The 19,304-nt window shown below is 53.1% G+C and overlaps 2 protein-coding genes across 2 annotated transcripts in view; one reads left to right on the forward strand and one right to left on the reverse strand.

Moving 5' to 3' along the window:
* LOC133355808 (uncharacterized) overlaps nt 1-14,150 on the reverse strand; it is a 29,937-nt gene extending 15,787 nt beyond the window's left edge. Inside the window, exon 1 of the mRNA XM_061573193.1 lies at nt 13,757-14,150. Coding sequence (XP_061429177.1) covers nt 13,757-14,111 — 355 coding nt within the window. The 5' untranslated portion in view covers nt 14,112-14,150. The remainder of the gene's footprint in view (nt 1-13,756) is intronic.
* Nucleotides 2,587-17,788, forward strand: PRELID3B (PRELI domain containing 3B). The gene is made up of 6 exons (XM_061573240.1): nt 2,587-2,751; nt 7,800-7,968; nt 9,529-9,618; nt 11,567-11,637; nt 12,278-12,380; nt 14,938-17,788. Exons 1-6 carry the CDS (start codon nt 2,720-2,722, stop codon nt 15,073-15,075), a joined length of 603 nt encoding a protein of 200 aa, XP_061429224.1. The 5' UTR covers nt 2,587-2,719; the 3' UTR covers nt 15,076-17,788.
* The last annotated feature ends 1,516 nt before the right edge of the window (nt 17,789-19,304 follow it).

A 19,304-nucleotide genomic window follows, 5' to 3' on the forward strand; every position in this document is an offset into this window, starting at 1 on the left:
ATTTACAAAGACGCACGGAGATGTTAATTACATCCTATTATTCTTCATCCAGCAATGTGTAATAACCTTCTTGAGACGGCTTCTGGAATCGGTCCTTTTTATTGTCAACTTCCACAGTTACACTTTACTCACACACTCTCCGTTGCTGGCAGACAACGGAGAGCGGGCAGACTTCTCGCTAAGTCCCCACCGCGCACGTGGCACCCAGAGCCCCCGTACGCGCGTGACTCCCGCTCTTCCCGTTCCCAAGTCTGCTCACGACCGCTCCCTCTCTTTCCCTCTTAATCCCTCCGTCACGTGGTACCCCCCAGCCAATCCTTCATGGACAGCGTTTACCGTTCCAGATGGTTCCCTGTCAATCCCGGGACCACGCCTCTGATCCGGCTCCCCATTAGCTGAGGCCCCAATTGACCAAGCCAATCACCCCTGCTAACATGCCGCGATCACGCCGAGGCCATGCTCCCTGGCTCATCCCTTATTGGCTACAAAGCAGGACCGGCAAGCCAATCCCCACGTGAATCCTCTATGGCTGTTATTACAAATGGATAAACCACGATGGTGATGACAAAAGCATGGTGCTATGTGTTAGCGGCCGATGTGAGAGCAGGAGGTGATGGGATAGAAGGGAGGGAACCGTTAGGGATTCAAGAATTACCCCCTCATCCGAGGGTGAGTGAGTGGGGGTCACTTGAAAGGCAAACATCAGCCCCATTAAAAAATCAACTCAACACATTCGTCAAAAGCACAAATAGGCTGTGATTTCAAAACGTAAGGACCATTGAAACATGACGGTAAACTGAACGGAAGGAACGTGTCAAGCGTAACGGAAGTATCGTTCAAAATTAACCGAAGTAACATGGCAGAGTGAAGAACACCTATTTCTTGTGGAAAGGTGACTTCTGTAAACAAAAGGAAGGGGCAGCAATGGGCTCTCCTTTGTCTCCTGTGATAGCGAATTTGTACATGGAAGATTTTGAAACAAAAGCAATAGCTTCAAGCACACTAAAATCCTCTGCTTGGTTTAGATATGTGGATGACACATTGGTGGTCTGGCCACAGGGCAAAGATACATTGAACGAATTTCTAAATTATCTCAACTCGCAAAACCCATTCATATTTTATCATGTTTATTTTATTATGTTTTATTTTTATTATTTTATTATTTCCCTTCTACGTGACTTTACCGAAAGAACCAAGAAGACCCATCCATCCAGTTCACCGTGGAAGTGGAAGCTGACAGAACTCTACCATTTCTGGATATTCTGCTCAGACGGGGTCAAAATGGTAAAATAACACAGCGTTTACTGAAAGAAAACTCATACTGATGCCTATCTGAATGCAGTCACACCATCACCCGGCATAGAAATCTGCTCTTATCAAGACGCTCATTCATCGGGGTAAGAAAGTGTCAGATGGTGACAGTCTGAGAAGTGAAATTAAACATGTTAAAGAAGCGCTGCAAATGAACGGTTACAATAATGCACAAATCAACAGGGCATTGAATGCCAAAACAAAATCAAACAACACGAGCCTTGAAACTGCCCAAGTAATGAAAACGATCAAAATACCGTGCATTGCGGGAGTAACTGATAAACTAGCCAGATGTTGGGAAAAACAAAACATCCGAGTCAGATTTGGCACGGTACATAAAATACAGAAATTAATATCTGGTAGAAAAGATGTATTACCGAAGCTATCAACAGAAGGTGTGTACCGGATTAACTGCACTTGTGGCAAATGCTGTGTTGGGCAAACAGGACGAATGATCAGCATGAGACTAAAAGAACACCAAATGAATATTAAATACTCCAAAATACAACTGTCAGCAGTCGAAGTAACGTGGTAGAGTATGGAAAGTAACGTGGTAGAGTAACGAAAGTAACGTGGTAGAGTAATGAACGTAACATGGCAGAGTAGCGGAAATATCGTTTAAAATGAACCGAAGTAAGGTGACAAGAGTATGGAAAGTAACGTGACAGTAACGAAAGTTACGTGACAGAGTAACGAAAGTAACGTGACATAGTGACGAAAACAACGTGATATAGTAACGAAAGTAACGCGCCAGAGTAGAGGAAATACCGTTTAAAATAATCCGAAGTACCGTGGTAGAGTATGGAAAGTAACGTGGCAGAGTAACGAAAGTAACGAAAGTAACGCGTCAGAGTAGCGGAAATACCGTTTAAAATAATCCGAAGTAACGTGGTAGAGTATGGAAAGTAACGACGCAGAGTAACGAAAGTAACGTGGTAGAGTAACGAAAGTAACGCGTCAGAGTAGCGGAAATACTGTTTAAAATAATTCGAAGTAATGTGGTAGAGTATGGAAAGTAACGCCGTAGAGTAACGAAAGTAACGTGGTAGAGTAACGAAAGTAGCGTGTTCTGGTCTCCCATTGCCGCAGTGACCCCTGCCCGCCAGGGTCATTTGTGTGAGTGCGTGTTGGCGTGACGTCACTGGCGGCGGTGGGGGGGGGGTGCATCACGAGGCACATTCCAATTGCGTGACGTCACTCTCCCCTTCGTTCGCCCCTCCCCCCTCATTCACCCCTCCCCCACTTTTGCCACCCGCTCGTCACGTGGTCCCTCGTCGACTCTTCCCATTGGCGGGCCGGCTGTCTCCTTGACGCGAGGTCACGTGCCGCGGAAGCGCGCGCCCCCCGCCCCGCCCCTCCACCCCTCCCCCCACTCCCTCTCTACGCCGGGAGAAGAAGCAGCGTCGCCATGAAAATCTGGACCTCGGAACATGTGTTCAAGTGAGTCGTGGGGGGGGGGGGGGGCAAGGGTCTAATAGGGGGTCTTAAAGGGGTTCTGTAGGGGGCTTACAACTGGGGTGTGTGTTCAAGTGAGTTGCGTGGGCATGGGTCTAATAGGGGGTCTTATAGGGGGTCTTACAGGGGTCTCACAGGGGTCTCGTAGGGGGCTAACACTGGGGTGTGTGTTCAAGTGAGTCGGGGGGGCAGGGGTCTAATAGGGGGTCTTACAGGGGTTCTATAGGGGTCTCGTAGGGGGCTAACACTGGGGTGTGTGTTCAAGTGAGTCGGGGGGGCAGGGGTCTAATAGGGGGTCTTACAGGGGTTCTATAGGGGTCTGGTAGGGGGCTTACAACTGTGGTGTGTGTTCAAGTGAGTTGGGGGGGCAGGGGTTTCGTTGGGGGTCTTACAGGGGTTCTATAGGGGTCTCGTAGGGGGCTTACATCTGGGGTGTGTGTTCAAGTGAGTCGGGGGGGGCATGGGTCTAATAGGGGGTCTTAAAGGGGTTCTATTGGGGTCTAGTAGGGGGCTAACACTGAGGTGTGTGTTCAAGTGAGTCGGGGGGGGCAGGGGTTTCGTAGGGGGTCTTACAGGGGTTCTGTAGGGGTCTCGTAGGTGGCTTACACTGGGGTGTGTGTTCAAGTGAGTCGGGGGGGGCAGGGGTTTCGTAGGGGGTCTTAAAGGGGTTTTATAGGGGTCTAGTAGGGGGTCTTACAGGGGTTCTGTAGGGGGCTTACTCTGAGGGGTGTGTTCACGTGAGTTGGGGGGGGCATGGGTCTTGTAGGGAGCCTTACAGGGGTCCTATAGGGGTCTCGTAGGGGGCTCACACTGGGGGGGTGTGTGTTCAAGTGAGTCGGGGGGGGCAGGGGTCTAGTAGGGGGTCTTAGAGGGGTCTTACAGGGGTCTCGTAGGGGGCTTACTCTGGGGTGTGTGTTCAAGTGAGTCGGGGGGGGGGGGCATGGGTCTAATAGGGGGTCTTACAGGGGTTCTATAGGGGTCTGGTAGGGGTCTTACTCTGGGTGTGTGTTCAAGTGAGTCGTGGGGGGCAGGGGTTTCGTAGGGGGTCTTACAGGGGTTCTTACAGGGGTTCTATAGGGGGCTCACACTGGGGGGGGGGTGTTCAAGTGAGTTGGGGGGGCAGGGGTCTAATAGGGGGCCTTACTGGGGTTCTAAAGGGGTCTCGTAGGGGGCTTACATCTGGGGGGTGTTCAAGTGAGTCGCGGGGGGCAGGGATCTTGTAGGGGGTTTTATAGGGGTCCTACAGGGGTCTCGTAGGGGGCTAACACTGCGGTTTGTGTGTTCACGTGAGTCGGGGGGTCAGGGGTCAGGGGTCTCGTAGGGGGTCTAACACTGGGGGGTGTTCAACTAAATCGGGGGTCAGGGTCCTGCAGGGGTCTCGTAGGGGGGTGCGTGTGTTCCGGTGACGAGGATCCAACGCCCCGCCAACTCTGTCCACAGGGAGATGCGCGTGGAATGTTCTCGCGAACGCGATGTTCACGCTGCCTGTAAGGGGGGGTTACACGGGGGGGAGGGGGGTAGTATGTGTTAAATTGATGTGGTTATTGCCTTACAATGATTTTATTTACAGAAGCCTTTGTAGGACAGGGGTCAAACGGGATTTTATAACGGTCCAGGTGACGGATCTGCAGGGGTGTGTATGTATATAGGGGATATCACAGGGCTCTATTGGGGTACGTGTGCAATTGAGGGGGGCTATAGGGAGGCTATTGGGGTACATAGGAGGTACAGTATATGGCTGACTTCTGTACAGGGACATGACGAACTTCCCAGGTGGATATGCAAAGTGCTGTGCACTGGTCTTACAACAGGGTGGGTGTCTCGCTGCTGACGTTTATAGGGGATTTGTGTGGGTGGGTGGGTGGGTCAAACGATGGTTCAATCAGCGATATTCAAGTGAGGGATCATAAACACCCCCTTGAGACGGGGGTCCTGACTGGGGGTGTACACGTGGGGGGAAGGGACTAACTCTGTGGGGGTCTTCACGAGGATTGTAGGAAGCCTTGGATGGTTATCTTGAACCGGTTCTGGGCCTCCCCTAGGTCGACTCGGCCTCGAATGCGCAGCTGGTGTGTGCGGTGTGTAAACATCGCCACTGGGGAGACAAAGGCGGCCGGGGGTGGTGTTGGCCCCCCACCGGCCTTCATAGGCGCTACTCGCTAACAGCACTTGCCCCTACAGTCTGTGACGGGCTACACATGGGTCTCTGTGGGTCTCTGTGGGTCTAGCGGCGTCGGTGGGGGTCTGTATGTGTCCCCACGGGGTGTGTAGGTGATCTGTGAGGTAGGGGGGGGGTCTATAGGGGTCCATAGGGGTCTATAGGAGTCTTGTAGGGGGCCTATAGGGGTCTATAGGGGTCCTGTAGGGGTCCTATATGGGGTCCTGTAGGGGGTCTAGGGGTCCTGTAGGGGGTCCTGTAGGGGGTCTATAGGGGTCTGTAGGGGTCCTGTAGGGGGTCTATAGGGGTCCTGTAGGGGGTCTATAGGGGTCCTGTAGGGGGTCTATAGGGGTCCTGTAGGGGGTCTATAGGGGTCCTGTAGGGGTCCAAAGTGTCTCTCCCGGGGGCTTCAATGTCCCCACGCGCCCCCCCCCCCCCCCCGTGTTGCGTAACGGAAAGTGACGCAATCACTCGCGCGCCATCGATTCCGTCTCAAACGGAATCGATTCCTCCATAAATTTTTTTTAATTTAGTTGTAGCGGCTTCTGGCGGCATCACCCGCTACCCTTTCGTGGACTCGGCAGTAACGAGAACCACAATAATCATCACGATAGCGACGAGTCTAAGGTGTTTGAACGCCGTAGCAATGCGGCGTTGAGGCCGGATGTGACAGGAATCGTTTGCGTCGATTCACCGCTCACCCACCGTAATCGTGAAATCACCGGGAAACGAAGCGGTCGTTGACATCGAATCGTTCCGTGGTAATCGATTTCCGTCGATTCCTTTGAATCGTGTTACGCACAAGCTGACGCAGGGAAACTGAAAGAGGGCCATTGACCGAAACGTCACCCGTCGATTGTGTTCTTGACGAACGTCAGTTTCACACGTTAGGCCCGTCGCGAGCAATATCCAAAATGTAGGTTTAGTTTGTTGGGTTAGATGGCGTAGAGCAAATTGTAAATGTGTATTTACTCTCCCAACACAGCGGCCGGTTGCTGTACTCATTGGCCGTGTCGGGTGGTGGCGGGTTTAACGACACATTTATATATTTTTTACGCGATCTAACACAAAAAAAAATCTGTAAAAAAATCTTTGAGAAATTTGTCGTGCGGGTTTTTGTTTTATTATGGGAGGCCCATTGACCGAAACGTCGCCTATTTTTTTTTGTCCTTTCAACAACGTTCCCACAACGTTGTGGGAACGTTGTGCGCAGGCCCTCATTTGACCTCGGCAGCATGCGCTTAGGGGTCGTTATTGTGAAAGCATCGATCCTCGAATCGAAACGCGTTGCGCGTCGGCGAATCGAATCGGTTGCGGCTTAGAGGATTGGGTCCGGTGTCTTAAGGCGAGGGGGGAATGGGAGGATGGAGGGAGGGGCCGAGGGGTCAAAGGAGGACAGGGTCACCCCAAGGTCGCAACGCACCCCCCCCCCTATACACCCCCCCCCACTTCTCCCTTGCCCCCCCCCCTCCACATACACCCCCCCCCACTTCTCCCTTGCCCCCCCCCCCTCACCCTCATCGAATGTCCACCCCTTGTGGCCTCTCCCATTACGACACCACCCCTCTCACCTCCCCCCCCCCCTACTTGTCTGTCCCCCCTCCCCCCACCATCATTGTCCCTGACCTGGCTGTGTGCGTGCACATGCTGGGCTGTGTGTGCGGCGGTTAGGGGAGCGGTGGCGCAGCGGTTAGCGCTACGAACCCCGGCCGCACGGGTTCAACTCCCGCTCACGGCCGACACCGGCGGCGATTATTATCTGAACCGGTCCTGGGCCTCCCCTAGGTCGACTCAGCCTGAAATGAGTACTGTGCCTAGTGCAGCGTGTAAACATCGCCACCCCCTCGTGTGCCGTGCCGGCCTTGGTAGGTGCTCGCTAACATCGCTTGCCCCTACAGTCTGTTAAGGCTACACGGGGGGATCTTTGTATTTGTACGTGCCTCTGTGCATGCCTGTGTGTGTGTACATGTGCGAGTTTGTCTCCGTGTGTGTGTGAGGACACGCGATGGTGCAGTGGTAAGCGCACTGCTCTACGAACCCGGCAACTTGAGTTCGATTCGCGCTCGCTACAATTAACAGCGGCGAACATGATAATTGTTTTTTTACCCTTCTATCTGGCAACAAAACTGACACCTTTTTTACCAGGAGTCATGTTTGCATAGACCACAATACCTGCAGTCATAATGCAAACAAAAGACATAACTCTGATAATGTATGCACTGTCCTTGAAGTTGATTGGTCCACACCCGAGACAGCTTTCCTTAGAGCCTAGTCTCACCTGGGTTGGACCAGATGACGCCAAAAGGCGCACAACTCAAAGACAATGCACCATCAGAGTATGAGAGCTCGGGGTAAGCATTTACACCATTGGAACCTCATTTGCCAGTAAAAAAAAAGGTGTCAGTTTTGTTTCCAGATAGAAGGGTAAAAAAACTATTATCATATTTTTTACCGGCAAATGAGGTTCCAATGATGTAAGTGGCGAACATTTTAACCAAATGAGGCCTATGAAGGCCGGCACGGCACACCAGGGGGTAGTCATTCGAGCCACCCCCTCGTGTGCCGGCCTTCATCGGTGCCGCTCGCTGCACGACGAACCCGGCGACCCGAGTTCGATTCCCGCTCACGGCCAAACACCACAGTGACGGTTATTCTGAGCCAGTCCTGGGCCTCCCCTGGGTAGACTCAGCCTCTAAATGAGTACCTGGTGCGGTGTGTAAACATCGCCACTGGGGAGACAAAGGCGGTCGGGCGTGGTTCTGGCCACCCACCCCCTCGTGTGCCGTTCCGGCCTTCATCGGTGCCGCTCGCTAACAGCACTTGCCCCAACGGTCTGTCGAGGCTACACGGGGGATCTTTGTCTTTGTGTGAGCAGCCACCCGTGGGAGACGGTGACGCAGGCGGCGATGCGCAAGTACCCGAACCCGATGAACCCGAGCGTGGTGGGGGTGGACGTGGTGGGGCGGCACGTGGACGCGGCCGGGCAGCTACACTCACACCGCCTGCTCAGCACCGAGTGGGGCCTGCCCAGCCTCGTGAGATCCGTACGTACACGGCGCGTGAGATGCGTGTGTGTACACGTGGCGTGCGTGTGTACACGTCACGTGCGTGTGTACACGTCACGTGCGTGCGTACACGTGGCGCGTGAGATGCGTACGTACACGTCGCGTGAGATGCGTGCGTACACGTGGCGTGTGATGTGTGTGTACACGTGGCATGAGATGTGTGTGTACACGTCCCGTGAGATGCGTGTGTACACGTCGCGTGAGATGCGTGTGTACACGTCACGTGATATGTGTGTGTACACGTCACGTGAGATGAGTGTGTACACGTCGCGTGAGATGAGTGTGTACACGTCACGTGAGATGTGTGTGTACACGTCGCGTGAGATGAGTGTGTACACGTCGCGTGAGATTTGTGTGTACACGTCACGTGAGATGCGTGTGTACACGTCACGTGAGATGCGTGTGTACACGTCACGTGAGATGCGTGTGTACACGTCGCGTGAGATGCGTGTGTACACGTCGCGTGAGATGTGTGTGTACACGTCGCGTGAGATGTGTGTGTACACGTCACGTGAGATGCGTGTGTACACGTCACGTGAGATGCGTGTGTACACGTCACGTGAGATGTGTGTGTACACGTGGCGTGAGATGTGTGTGTACACGTCACGTGAGATGCGTGTGTACACGTCACGTGAGATGTGTGTGTACACGTGGCGTGAGATGTGTGTGTACACGTCACGTGAGATGCGTGTGTACACGTCGCGTGAGATGTGTGTGTACACGTCACGTGAGATGTGTGTGTACACGTGGCGTGAGATGCGTGTGTACACGTCACGTGAGGTGTGTGTGTACACGTCACGTGAGGTGTGTGTGTACACGTGGCGTGAGATGCGTGTGTACACGTCACGTGAGGTGTGTGTGTACACGTCACGTGAGATGCGTGTGTACACGTCACGTCTGAGATGCGTGTGTACACGTCACGTGAGATGTGTGTGTACACGTCGCGTGAGATGTGTGTGTACACGTCGCGTGAGATGTGTGTGTACACGTCACGTCTGAGATGCGTGTGTACACGTCACGTGCGTGTGTACGTGTTGTGTGAGATGCGTGTGTACACGTCGCGTGAGAGATGCGTGCGTACACGTGGCGTGTAAGATCCGTGTGTACACGTCGCGTGAGGTGTGTGTGTACACGTCGCGTGAGATGTGTGTGTACACGTCACGTGCGTGCGTGCGCACGCGGAATCCGATCACAATCTTGTGATCGCATTCTTGTGTCAAGATTGGCCTCTGTGTAGGAGGCTCATGAAGGATGCTGCTGGGCAGGAGGGCGGAGCAGCGACGGTCACAACAACGAGCGTAGCACTGGGCGACTAAAAACACAGCAAGTTGCACAGTAGGGGGGCACACGTGGTGCCTCTGCCGGTCATCTCAGTCAGTCGACCCCACGGCACCTGCTGGGTCTGTCCCGTGACCTCCTGCCAGCAGCGAGAGGCTTCCACACTTACATGCGACAGATTCAAAGTGCACCTAGCCTGGCGCAAGCCTTGTGGTGAATAGATTGAGCGGGAGTGTGAGCGTACGTGTTGTTGTTTTGCAGCTCTTAGGAACGGGCAGAACCAAAACCTACGTCAAGGAACATTCGATCGTGAACCCAACCCAGAGGACGATGGAGTTAAAGTCGACAAACGTGAGTTTTTTTTAATCGTCTCCCGTCGCAGCGGTGGGAACAGTGTTTATTGAAACTCGATTATTGTCGGTTTAAAGCTTTCGTGACTGCAGGGATTCATCTTCTTGGTTCTTTCGGTAAAGTCACGTAGAAGGGAAATAATAAAATAAAATAAATAAAACATAATAAAATAATTCTCGCAACGTTTCGGCCACAACGCAAGCAGCCGTCCTCAGGTGAAGAACATGTCTGTCGGAAAGACAGCGTCTGAATGAATTCAGTCGGAAAGATAGCGTTTGAATGAATTCAGACGGAAAGACAGCGTCTGAATGAATTCAGACGCTGTCTTTCCGACAGACCTGTTCTTCACCTGAGGACGGCTGCTTGCGTTGTGGCCGAAACGTCGTGAGAATTATTTTATTATGTTTTATTTTTATTATTTTATTATTTCCATTTTACGTGACTTTACCGAAATAACCAAGAAGATCGATTATTGTCGGTCGGCTAAACACTTCCGAGGGAGAAAATCACATCGGCGAAAACAAGCGATCACGTAACAAATTGAGTTTTCAATATTAAATGTTAATTATGTCACATCTAAAACGAAAATAGATTCATTCCTGAAAATGTTTTAACGGTTTTACATTTATGTAAAAAAACAAACAATCGCTCAACTGGTCCAGGACGTACATCCCAGAGATACAGAATTAAACCCACCGATACGCTTGTGAACACAGCAGTACTGGGGTCCGTGGTGTGCGCTCCACCCTCGTGAGATGTGATCTCCTTCGCCTGGTATACAAGGCCGTGTGGGTTCGATCCCAACCCTGACATATTCTTAGGTTTTTTCGGTAAAGTCACGTAAGTAAAACATTAAAATTAATAAAAGTAAAATAAAATAAAAATCACGACGTTTCGGAGGCAACACAAGCCTGAAGACGGAGGCTTGTGTTGCCTCCGAAACGTCGTGATTTTTATTTTATTTTACTTTTATTAATTAAAATGTTTTACCTACGTGACTTTACCGAAAAAACCTAAGAATATGAATCCTTGCAGTCACGAAAGCTTCAAATCTAGAATTAATGCCCAACCCTGACGCCTGTTGTATATTTGGAGTTTGCGTGTCTCTCTCTGTCGTCGCGTGGGTTTTTCTCCGGGTCCTCCGCTTTTTCCCTCCACATTTAGAATCAACGTCACGCTTTTAGGGTATTCTGCTGCTATACGTTTCCACGTGATGAGCCACTTCGTTGAGCTATCATTTGTGGCCAGGTTGCTTCTGAAAAAGAGCTGTACAGTTCGGTGGGTTTTTTCTGCTCAAAAAAAAAAAGTTGATATTTGTTTTAGTAGTAGGTTTTTACCCTTTAAACTGGTACAAAACTGACACCTTTACACAAGGCATCATGTTTGCAATAACTGCAACACAAGCAGTCAAAATGCAAACAAAAAGAAACAACTCTGATAATGGTAATGATATGCACTGTCATTACCATTATCAGAGTTGTTTCTTTTTGTTTGCATTTTGGCTGCTTGTGTTGCAGTTATTGCAAACATGATGCCTTGTATTTTTCGATTTAAAGCTTTCGTGACTGCAGGGATTCATCGTCTTGGTTCTTTCGGTAAAGTCACGTAGAAGGAAAATAATAAAATAATAAAAATTAAATTATTCTCACGACGTTTCGGCCACAGCGCAAGCAGCCATCCTCAGGTGAAGAACAGGTCTGTCCACCTGAGGACGGCTGCTTGCGTTGTGGCCGAAACGTCGTGAGAATTATATTATTATGTTTTATTTTTATTATTTTATTATTTCCCTTCTACGTGGCTTTACCGAAAGAACCAAGACGATGATGCCTTGCATAAAGGTGTCAGTTTTGTACCAGTTTAAAGGGTAAAAACCTACTACTATATTTTGCCACTGGTAAAGGAGATGTCTCATAGTTGTATTTGTGTTGTCGTTGCTGCCGTTCTGCAGATCACGCTCACAAACCTCGTGTCGGTGGACGAGCGCCTCGTGTACAAGCCGCACCCTGACGATGCCGAGAAGTAAGCCCGACGTCCGGCATGCGGCCTGCGCTTTCTCTGCGCTACGAGCGTGCACTGCTTGTACCGTGTGCGCTGTACTGTCGTGTGTGCTGCACGTGTACTGTGCAATTGCTGTGCTGTGTGCGTACTGTGTGCGCGCTGTCTGCTTTGTTTACTGCACTGCACTGGGCTGCTTGGCTTGTATATGTGCGTTGTACACGTGTGTGCTGTACTGTCGTGTGTGCTGCATGTGTACTGTGCAATTGCTGTGCGCGTACTGTGTGTGTGCTGTCTGCTTTGTTTACTGCGCTGCACTGGGCTGCTTATGCACAATGTGTGTGCTGCTTGGCTTGTATATGTGCTGTGCTGACTGTCGTGTGTGCTGCATGTGTACTGTGCGTACTGTGCAATTGCTGTGCTGTACGTGTGCTGTGCGCGTACTGTGTGCGCGCTGTCTGCTTTGTTTATATGTGTGCTGCTTGCTTTGTGTACTTCCTGTGTGTGCTATACCTCCTGCCAGCGGGGGCCTTCGACACTTCACGTGCTCTCAAAAAGTCCACCTAGCTTGGCACAAGCGCCGTGGTGACGTCACCGCCGCTGAGTGGCGAACGCCCGTTGTTGTCGTTATACACGCGTGCGTGTGCTGTGTGCGCGCGTGCAGGACGATGCTCGTGCAGGAAGCCATCATCTCCGTGAAGGGCGTGAGCTTAGGCAGCTACCTGGAAGGACTCATGGCCAGCACCATCTCGGCAAACGCCAAAAAGGTGAAACGCGGCCACCGCCGCCACCGCCCTCCAACACTCGTCGTGAATTTTTGCCGACCGGCTCTTGCAGTGTGACGAGTGATCGCGTCGCAACGGCGAGCGTCCGATAACCGGCGCGGGGCTGCTGTCCTGTCTCCGCAGGGGTGGGACGCTATTGAGTGGACAATACACAATGCAGGCCCTGCCGTTAGTTAGCCACATCGCTATTCCCTGCGGCTGTTACTCGCTGATGGGGTAACGACTCTTGTCTCCTGTACGCACACTGGGCATCGCTTCCATCGTTCGCCATGCCACCGCCGCTGTAGTTATTGCACGCACGTGCGCGCGTGTGTGTTTGTGCGTGTGTGTGTTGTAGCGTGTGTGGTGTGTGCACTCGTGTGCAGTGTGTGCGGGCAGAAGGTTCGGTCAGTTGCTCTGTCTGCAGTGTGGCTGCCACCCTTCCATGCTTTCTTGTGATGGTCTCGGGGATTAATTTGTCTAAACTGAATCTTGCGCCAGGTCGTTGACAGACTAACTGGACGAGTAGGCGTACTGCACGATGTGTGCCGGCTGCGGAACTATTGTCCGCACAGACTTGGCGGAGATTTAGGCCGTGTAAATCGATGGGTCTCTCGACCCGAGTGTTCGGGTCTCAATGTGTAAATCTGTTGGTTTCAATTTGCTCGCCGACAATTTTTTGTCGGGTCGCACATAGATTACCGGTCGGTGGCACGCTTCACTCGTAAGTGGTGGCCGCAGCCAAAGTGAGAGCTGGTTCTGGATGTGGTGTGCTGGGTAAGGAAAAACTCATGCTCGCCGACCCGTGACACACCCGGCTGATATTATTAATCCCGTGGGGATCTGTTGAATAAAATCTATTAACTATTTTATTTTACCAGGTAAAGGCCCCCACTGAGCTATATTGCTCTTTTTCAGAAGCGACCTGGCTGTCACAAATGATTGCTCAACAAAGTGGCTTATCACGTGGAAATTTACAGCAGCCAAACACTCTAAACGTACGTTTCTAAATCTGGAGGGGAAAATGGGAGGACCCGGAGAAAATACCATGGGGAGAACATGCAAACTCCGCGACATCCTGCATACCAGGCGAGGTAGTTAACATCTCCGAGCCACCGTGATGATGATGAGAGAGAGACGCAAACTCAAAATATACAGCAGGCGTCATCAGGGTCGGGATCAAACCCACGACCTCCTGCATACCAGGCGAGGTAGTTAACATCTCATATTCTTAGGTTTTTTCGGTAGAGTCACGTAGATAAAAAAATTAAATTAATAAAAGTAAAATGAAATAAACATCTCGCCATTGACTGCTGGAGGCAGGGCCCTGTTTCTATGGATGTGCATGAGGCTTCCTTCCGCAATGCTCCACCGTTTACCTCTTTTCTTTTTTTCTCTCCACCGCACAACCGAACCACGCCGGTGCCATGCCGAGCCAGCCCCCGGTGTAGCTCGTTCGGTACCGGCGACGTTTTTCCACTGCCGTAGCCGAACCGTGCCACCAACGTCGCAGACAGCGCACACGCTGTCCTTGCCCAGCCCCGAGTCTGATTTGGACTTGTCGCAAGGCCTGTTCGGTTCGGTTCGCCTCGGCAGTGGAAAAACCACCCCTTGCCGTGATGGCCCCGTGCCGGCATGGCTCCCAAGTGACGGTGGAAAGAAGAGGCGTTCCTCTCCCGCATGTGCCCAGTGAACCCTGTGCCGAGCTCTTGCCTTGTCCAGTGTCCCACCCATGTGGCCTCCTCCATCTTGTCACCGCCACCTTCGCCGATACCCAGAATTATACCTGCGCCCACCTCCCCCCACCTGCCCCCCAACCACCAACCTGCCCCCCCCTTTTCTCGGGAGTGATTGCTTCACCATCGCCTTTAGAGGAAGGTGGTGTCGCTGATGTTCCCCGACTGGCGCAGTCTGAATGTGGTCTCTTGACGAGTTTGCCCGCGTCCACCTCAACGTCAACTCGGAATCGAATCTGGACAAATTGGCGAATCGCTGGGGTGGGAGGGAAGCAGGAGGGAGGGGGGGCGGAGGGAGTGTTTTGGGGGTAATGTTACCCCCCCCCCCTCCCTCCCTAATGATTATCGTTATGACTCAATACTCCAACAAAGTGTTAAAACGGTTAAAAGCACGGTTTGCACGTGTGCGTAATCAGGCGTCCGTGTCCGGTTCAAAGCGGTTGAAAGCGCTGGCTGCTGCGTGGCGCTGCCGGCGATTGGCGAGCGCCTAACGACAACCGCCTTGAAACGATTACGACCCCCGCGCGCGCTCGCGAGTGTTGTTAGGTGGGGGCGGAGGTGGCACGCACGCACACACGCACAAACTCGCACGCGCGAGACACACGGACGCACGCACATACGCCTGCACGCATTCGCTGCCACGCGCGCGTACATGCAAGGCAAACGCGCGCAAACACACGTGCGAAACCCACACAGACCGCCTGTTGCTAACGCCTTGCCGTGTGGGGTGGCCGCCGTGGTGATGGCGGCATGTGCGTGCGCGCGTGTGTGTGCGTGCGTGTGTGCGTGTGCGCGCGTGCGTGTCGACGGCGCGCGTCTCGCAGGGCCGCGAGGCGATGGAGTGGGTCATCGGCAAGATCAACGTGGAGATCGAGGAGCTGGCGGCGACGGCGTGCGGCAGCATGCACGAGCTCAAGAGCGCCATCTCCGGGGCGGCCGCAGCCACCGGGACCTCCTTCTAGGCTCACGGCGCCGGCCACGGCGAGCCCCCACGCCCACGGCAAAGTTTTTTCCCCGCGAGCGCTCGGCTCGGCGCGGCACACGGCACGCGGCTTCGAGGCGGTCGCCGGCACGGTGCGTGGTGCGGTTGGCGTGGCGTCAAAGCCGTAGCCGACGCGGTTGTACGCCGATAAGGCGGTGACTCGATAGGGTGGCGGCGCGCGTGTGGTGTCAGAGCCGTTCCCACCGCGAGCGCCACACCACCAGCACTTTCACCGCTCCCCGCGCCACGCCGCAATGTTGGCGCACTGTTTACCATGCCAGCCGGCGCACTGTTTACCACACTACTTGGCGCACCGCTCTTCGACACCGCCGCACGCTGCTCTCATTGCTCGGAATGCTGTTTGCCATACGACTTGGCACCGATTGCCACGCTTCAACACACACAACACACAACACGCACCACGCACCGTCACGTGCGCCGAGAATCCCGGCCCCACGCCAAACAACCGTGGCGACTACGGAGAGGCTGTTAGGAGTAGCGATTGTGTTTGCCATCGACACAACGAAATCATTGACCGGGGCGGGGCAGCGTTTACGTTAAATGCTGCCCCCCCTTTGTGCTAAAAGCGCCCCCCACCCACCCCCCCCCGCACGCTCTGTGCGGTCTCCGGCCATGAACTTGACAACCGAATTGGAACGTCGGTGCAGGGAAACGCTGCAGAGGATTTCTCGGTCGTGCCGCGCAACTCTCCCGCGTTGTGCTGACCGGGTTGTGCCGGTCTCGCCGCCACGCTGCGTGTGTGTGTGTGCGTGCGTACGTGCGCGCGTGTGCGTGTGTGCGTGTGTGCGCGCGTGTGCGTGTGTGCGTGCGTACGTGTGTGTGCGTGCGTGTGCGTGCGTGTGTGCGCGTGTGTGCGTGCGTACGTGCGTGTGTGCGTGTGTGCGCGCGTGTGCGTCCGTGCGTGTGTGTGTGCGCGTGTGCGCCCGCAAAAGTCCTCACGGAATTCTCAATGTTCTTTATTCAAAAGGGGGGGGGGGGGGGGGGTCCTGCTGAGTTTCCACAAGGGGCCACGATGCTGATTCTGCTGCTGCTGCTGCGTGTCATCCCAACCGAGTAGTTGGGGGGTAATTTTTGTTCAGCGTTGGGATGTTTGACCCCGCTCCCCCCACATCGCGTTACATGGTTGTGTGGGCTATTTATTTTGTGTTCGTTGGGAGATTCTAAATTAGCTCGGGGAGCCTCACGTGCTGGGCGGGGGGGGGCGGGGAGAGCGTCTTCGGGGAGCACAAATTATTTAATTGACCTCCGAAGAATCTCCCCAGCGCGTGGAGCGCGACGGGGGACGTCGGGAAGACATCGCGGTGCCCCGTGGCCATACTGTCGTTTGCGTGCTGGTGGACGGCACCCGCTGATACGATTAGAACCGCGCCGTGTTTTACAGAACCCGACATCGAGGGTGAGATCATTTTTACGCAACCGATTTTATTTGGCGTCCGACGTCCTTGCCACCAAGTGTGAGACGACCTGCGAGGGAGTTTGAGCTCTGGTCTTTCATCCGTTGTTAAAAGAAATGAACTAAAAAAATCAACACGGGGTCATGCCCCAAGGCTTGATAGTGAACGTCCGCAGGTCGTCGTCGTCGTCGGCGACGACGAGACCGCCAGCCCTAGCAAGGACTTACAATGTCGACGCCAGTCATTGTAGCACTTGGCTGTCAAGCTCATGCGCCAAGGGTTCACGCAACCGAGCTGGGGAGGGGCGCGCGTGCTTGCGTGCACACGGCGGTGATGCAGAGAGCTTCCCGGTTGAAAGTTCAAAGTTCGGGACAGGGCAATGGTGCCGCGGCTTGGGCAGCGGTCGCCTGCAGAGCTGGGGTGAGACCCCCTCCATACACCCCCCCCCCCCGACTCAAGGTGTAGCACTGAGTGAGAACCCCCTCGTGTAAAGAACTCCCTCGGCAGGGATTCAATTCAGCCGTGGCTGTCGAGGTCAGCGACCCGGGAAAAATATTTCAAGAAAACCGGCACAACCGCATCCAGTTTACCTTTTTTTTTTTCCACCACAATGGATTCGTGCACGTGGCAGTCGCCGCCATGCTAAGTGCATGAAGGCCATCATGAAGGTCCGATGTTTCTCAGGCGCGTAGCATCGTCTGCCAGGAGAAGGCCGCGTCGCTTCGTGGTTTTATCCCAATTGGGCAATTTTTCTGACCCGAGTTTCAAATCCATAGCACGGTGCCGGGACAAGCGTGGCCTCTACACTCTTGAGAACGTCACGGCCGCCACGGGATTATTGCGGTTGATACACACGCACAGCATTAACCAGGGCGGCCGCTGAAATCAAACAGCTTTTATGACGAAGCAATGCCTGTGGCTACGGCTCTTCACGTTGCCAGCCAGCCCACCCACCCACTCCAGTTGGTCTAATGGCCAAAACAAAGGAAAAAAATCATTGAGACATTAAAAGCTTTGCCCTTATAACCTCGATCTGTAACAGGGCCTCCCTCTCTGCATCACTGCGCTCGATCTAGGGAACCACTCCGTATTCTGTTTTTGTAAGTCGTGGAGTCGTAGACCCTTAATACCATTTTAAGATGCAGTATTTATTTTTTTGTATTTATGGGTCTTTCTGAACATTGTGACACTGTCGGCTTGAATACTGGACCTGATGCAAGGCTCCTGGGAGCCCGAGTTCCTTGGCTTGCCAATAAATTATTGCAGGCGTGCGCTCTTGCCAATGTAAGCTGTCGTTTTATGTGTGTGTGCGCGCGCGCGCGCGTGTTGAAACGGCACGCCCGTAAATTTCACCCGTGGCACACCCGACGGGGAAGTGGTGGAAGAGAGAGAGAGTCGAGGTGTCAAGGATGAGAGGGTGATCGTGAGAGGGGAGGGAAGAGAAAAGGTGTGGAGCAAGAGAGCGGGAAGGGATGCAGAGGTCCCGAACAGGGTTGCGATTTCCGCATGGAAAATGCGGAAGGAGGGTTCAAATTTTCCCGCATTTTTGCTAAAGTCAACCGCAAACGGTGGAAAGACTACTCCTATGACCGCGCGCTTTTAACAACACGTTAATGCGTTCTATTGGAAAGGATACATGCAAGGCCCAGCATCACGTAGGGCTTTGAGTTACTGATTGGAATGAATATATGATTTCCGCACAAGAACCACATACTTTATTCAAATGCGGAGCCGTGATTACGAGCACATGTACATGATGTATCCTTTCCAATAGAACGCATTAACGTGTTGTTAAAAGCGCGCGGTCATAGGAGTAGTCTTTCCACCGTTTGCGGTTGACTTTACCAAAAATGCGGGAAAATTTGAACCCTCCTTCCGCATTTTCCATGCGGAAATCGCAACCCTGGTCCCGAAGATGGGCAAATCGGGGGAAGGGCTCAAGACAGAGGTCGCAAACGGGTTTTGATTCCTTACCCGTACCCGGCCGCACCAGGGTCGCAAACGGGTACTCGTACCTGGCCGGGTACGGGTAGCCGGGTATCGGGTAGGGTACGGGTATTGGGTACCTGATTGCGACCTCTGTGATGAAGCCATGTTGCAGGCGTGGGTGGGTTGATTCTAGGAACTTGAAATGTGAGAAGAGACAAGACGTTGGGAAATGAGTGACAAACAGTTACTCACCAGTGACTCACGGCCTACCCGTACCCGGCCGCACCAGGGTTGCAAACGGGTACACGTATCTGGCCGGGTACGGGTAGCCGGGTATCGGGTAGGGTACGGGTATCGGGTACCCGGTTGCGACCTCTGGCTCAAGACGATCGGCATTGGGAAAGAGCGCCGGGCAGCAGAGAAAGAATGACGGCGCCGAGATGTCGGGGATGAGTTGTGCGTGTAGTCATAGGTTTTTACCCTTTTAACTGACAACAAAACTGACGCCTTTATAGAAGGGATCATGTTTGCATTAACCACAACACTTGCGGTCAAAATGCAAACAAAAACACAACTCTGATAATGAAATTGATTGGTCCACACCCGAGACAGCTTTTCTTCGAGCCTCGTCTCACATGGTGTTGGACCAGATGACGCCAAAAGGCGCACAACTCAGAGACGACGCACCATCTCTCTGATGGTGCGTCGCCAGTGAAAAGGGTAAAACCCTATTACTATACCTTGCTACTGGCAAAGGAGGTCTCATCATGAGTTGTGCGTGTGTTGAATTTGTGTCTTTAGCGCCGTACGCGGCCAACCCGTGTTTGTCGGAGATGCGGGGCAGGGGAAGGATGACAAACTGGCA

The sequence above is a fragment of the Lethenteron reissneri genome, chromosome 52 (assembly GCF_015708825.2).
Source record: "Lethenteron reissneri isolate LAM-NWPU_2019-01 chromosome 52, ASM1570882v1, whole genome shotgun sequence".
Lineage (NCBI taxonomy): Eukaryota > Metazoa > Chordata > Hyperoartia > Petromyzontiformes > Petromyzontidae > Lethenteron > Lethenteron reissneri.

Bases quoted from the DNA above. Each gene is read 5' to 3' on its own strand.
- PRELID3B (XM_061573240.1), top strand. From the start codon at position 2,720: ATGAAAATCTGGACCTCGGAACATGTGTTCAA. The intron at 9,619-11,566 runs GTGAGTTTTTTT...GCCGTTCTGCAG, and splicing joins TGGAGTTAAAGTCGACAAAC to ATCACGCTCACAAACCTCGT. The intron at 11,638-12,277 runs GTAAGCCCGACG...GCGCGCGTGCAG, and splicing joins CACCCTGACGATGCCGAGAA to GACGATGCTCGTGCAGGAAG.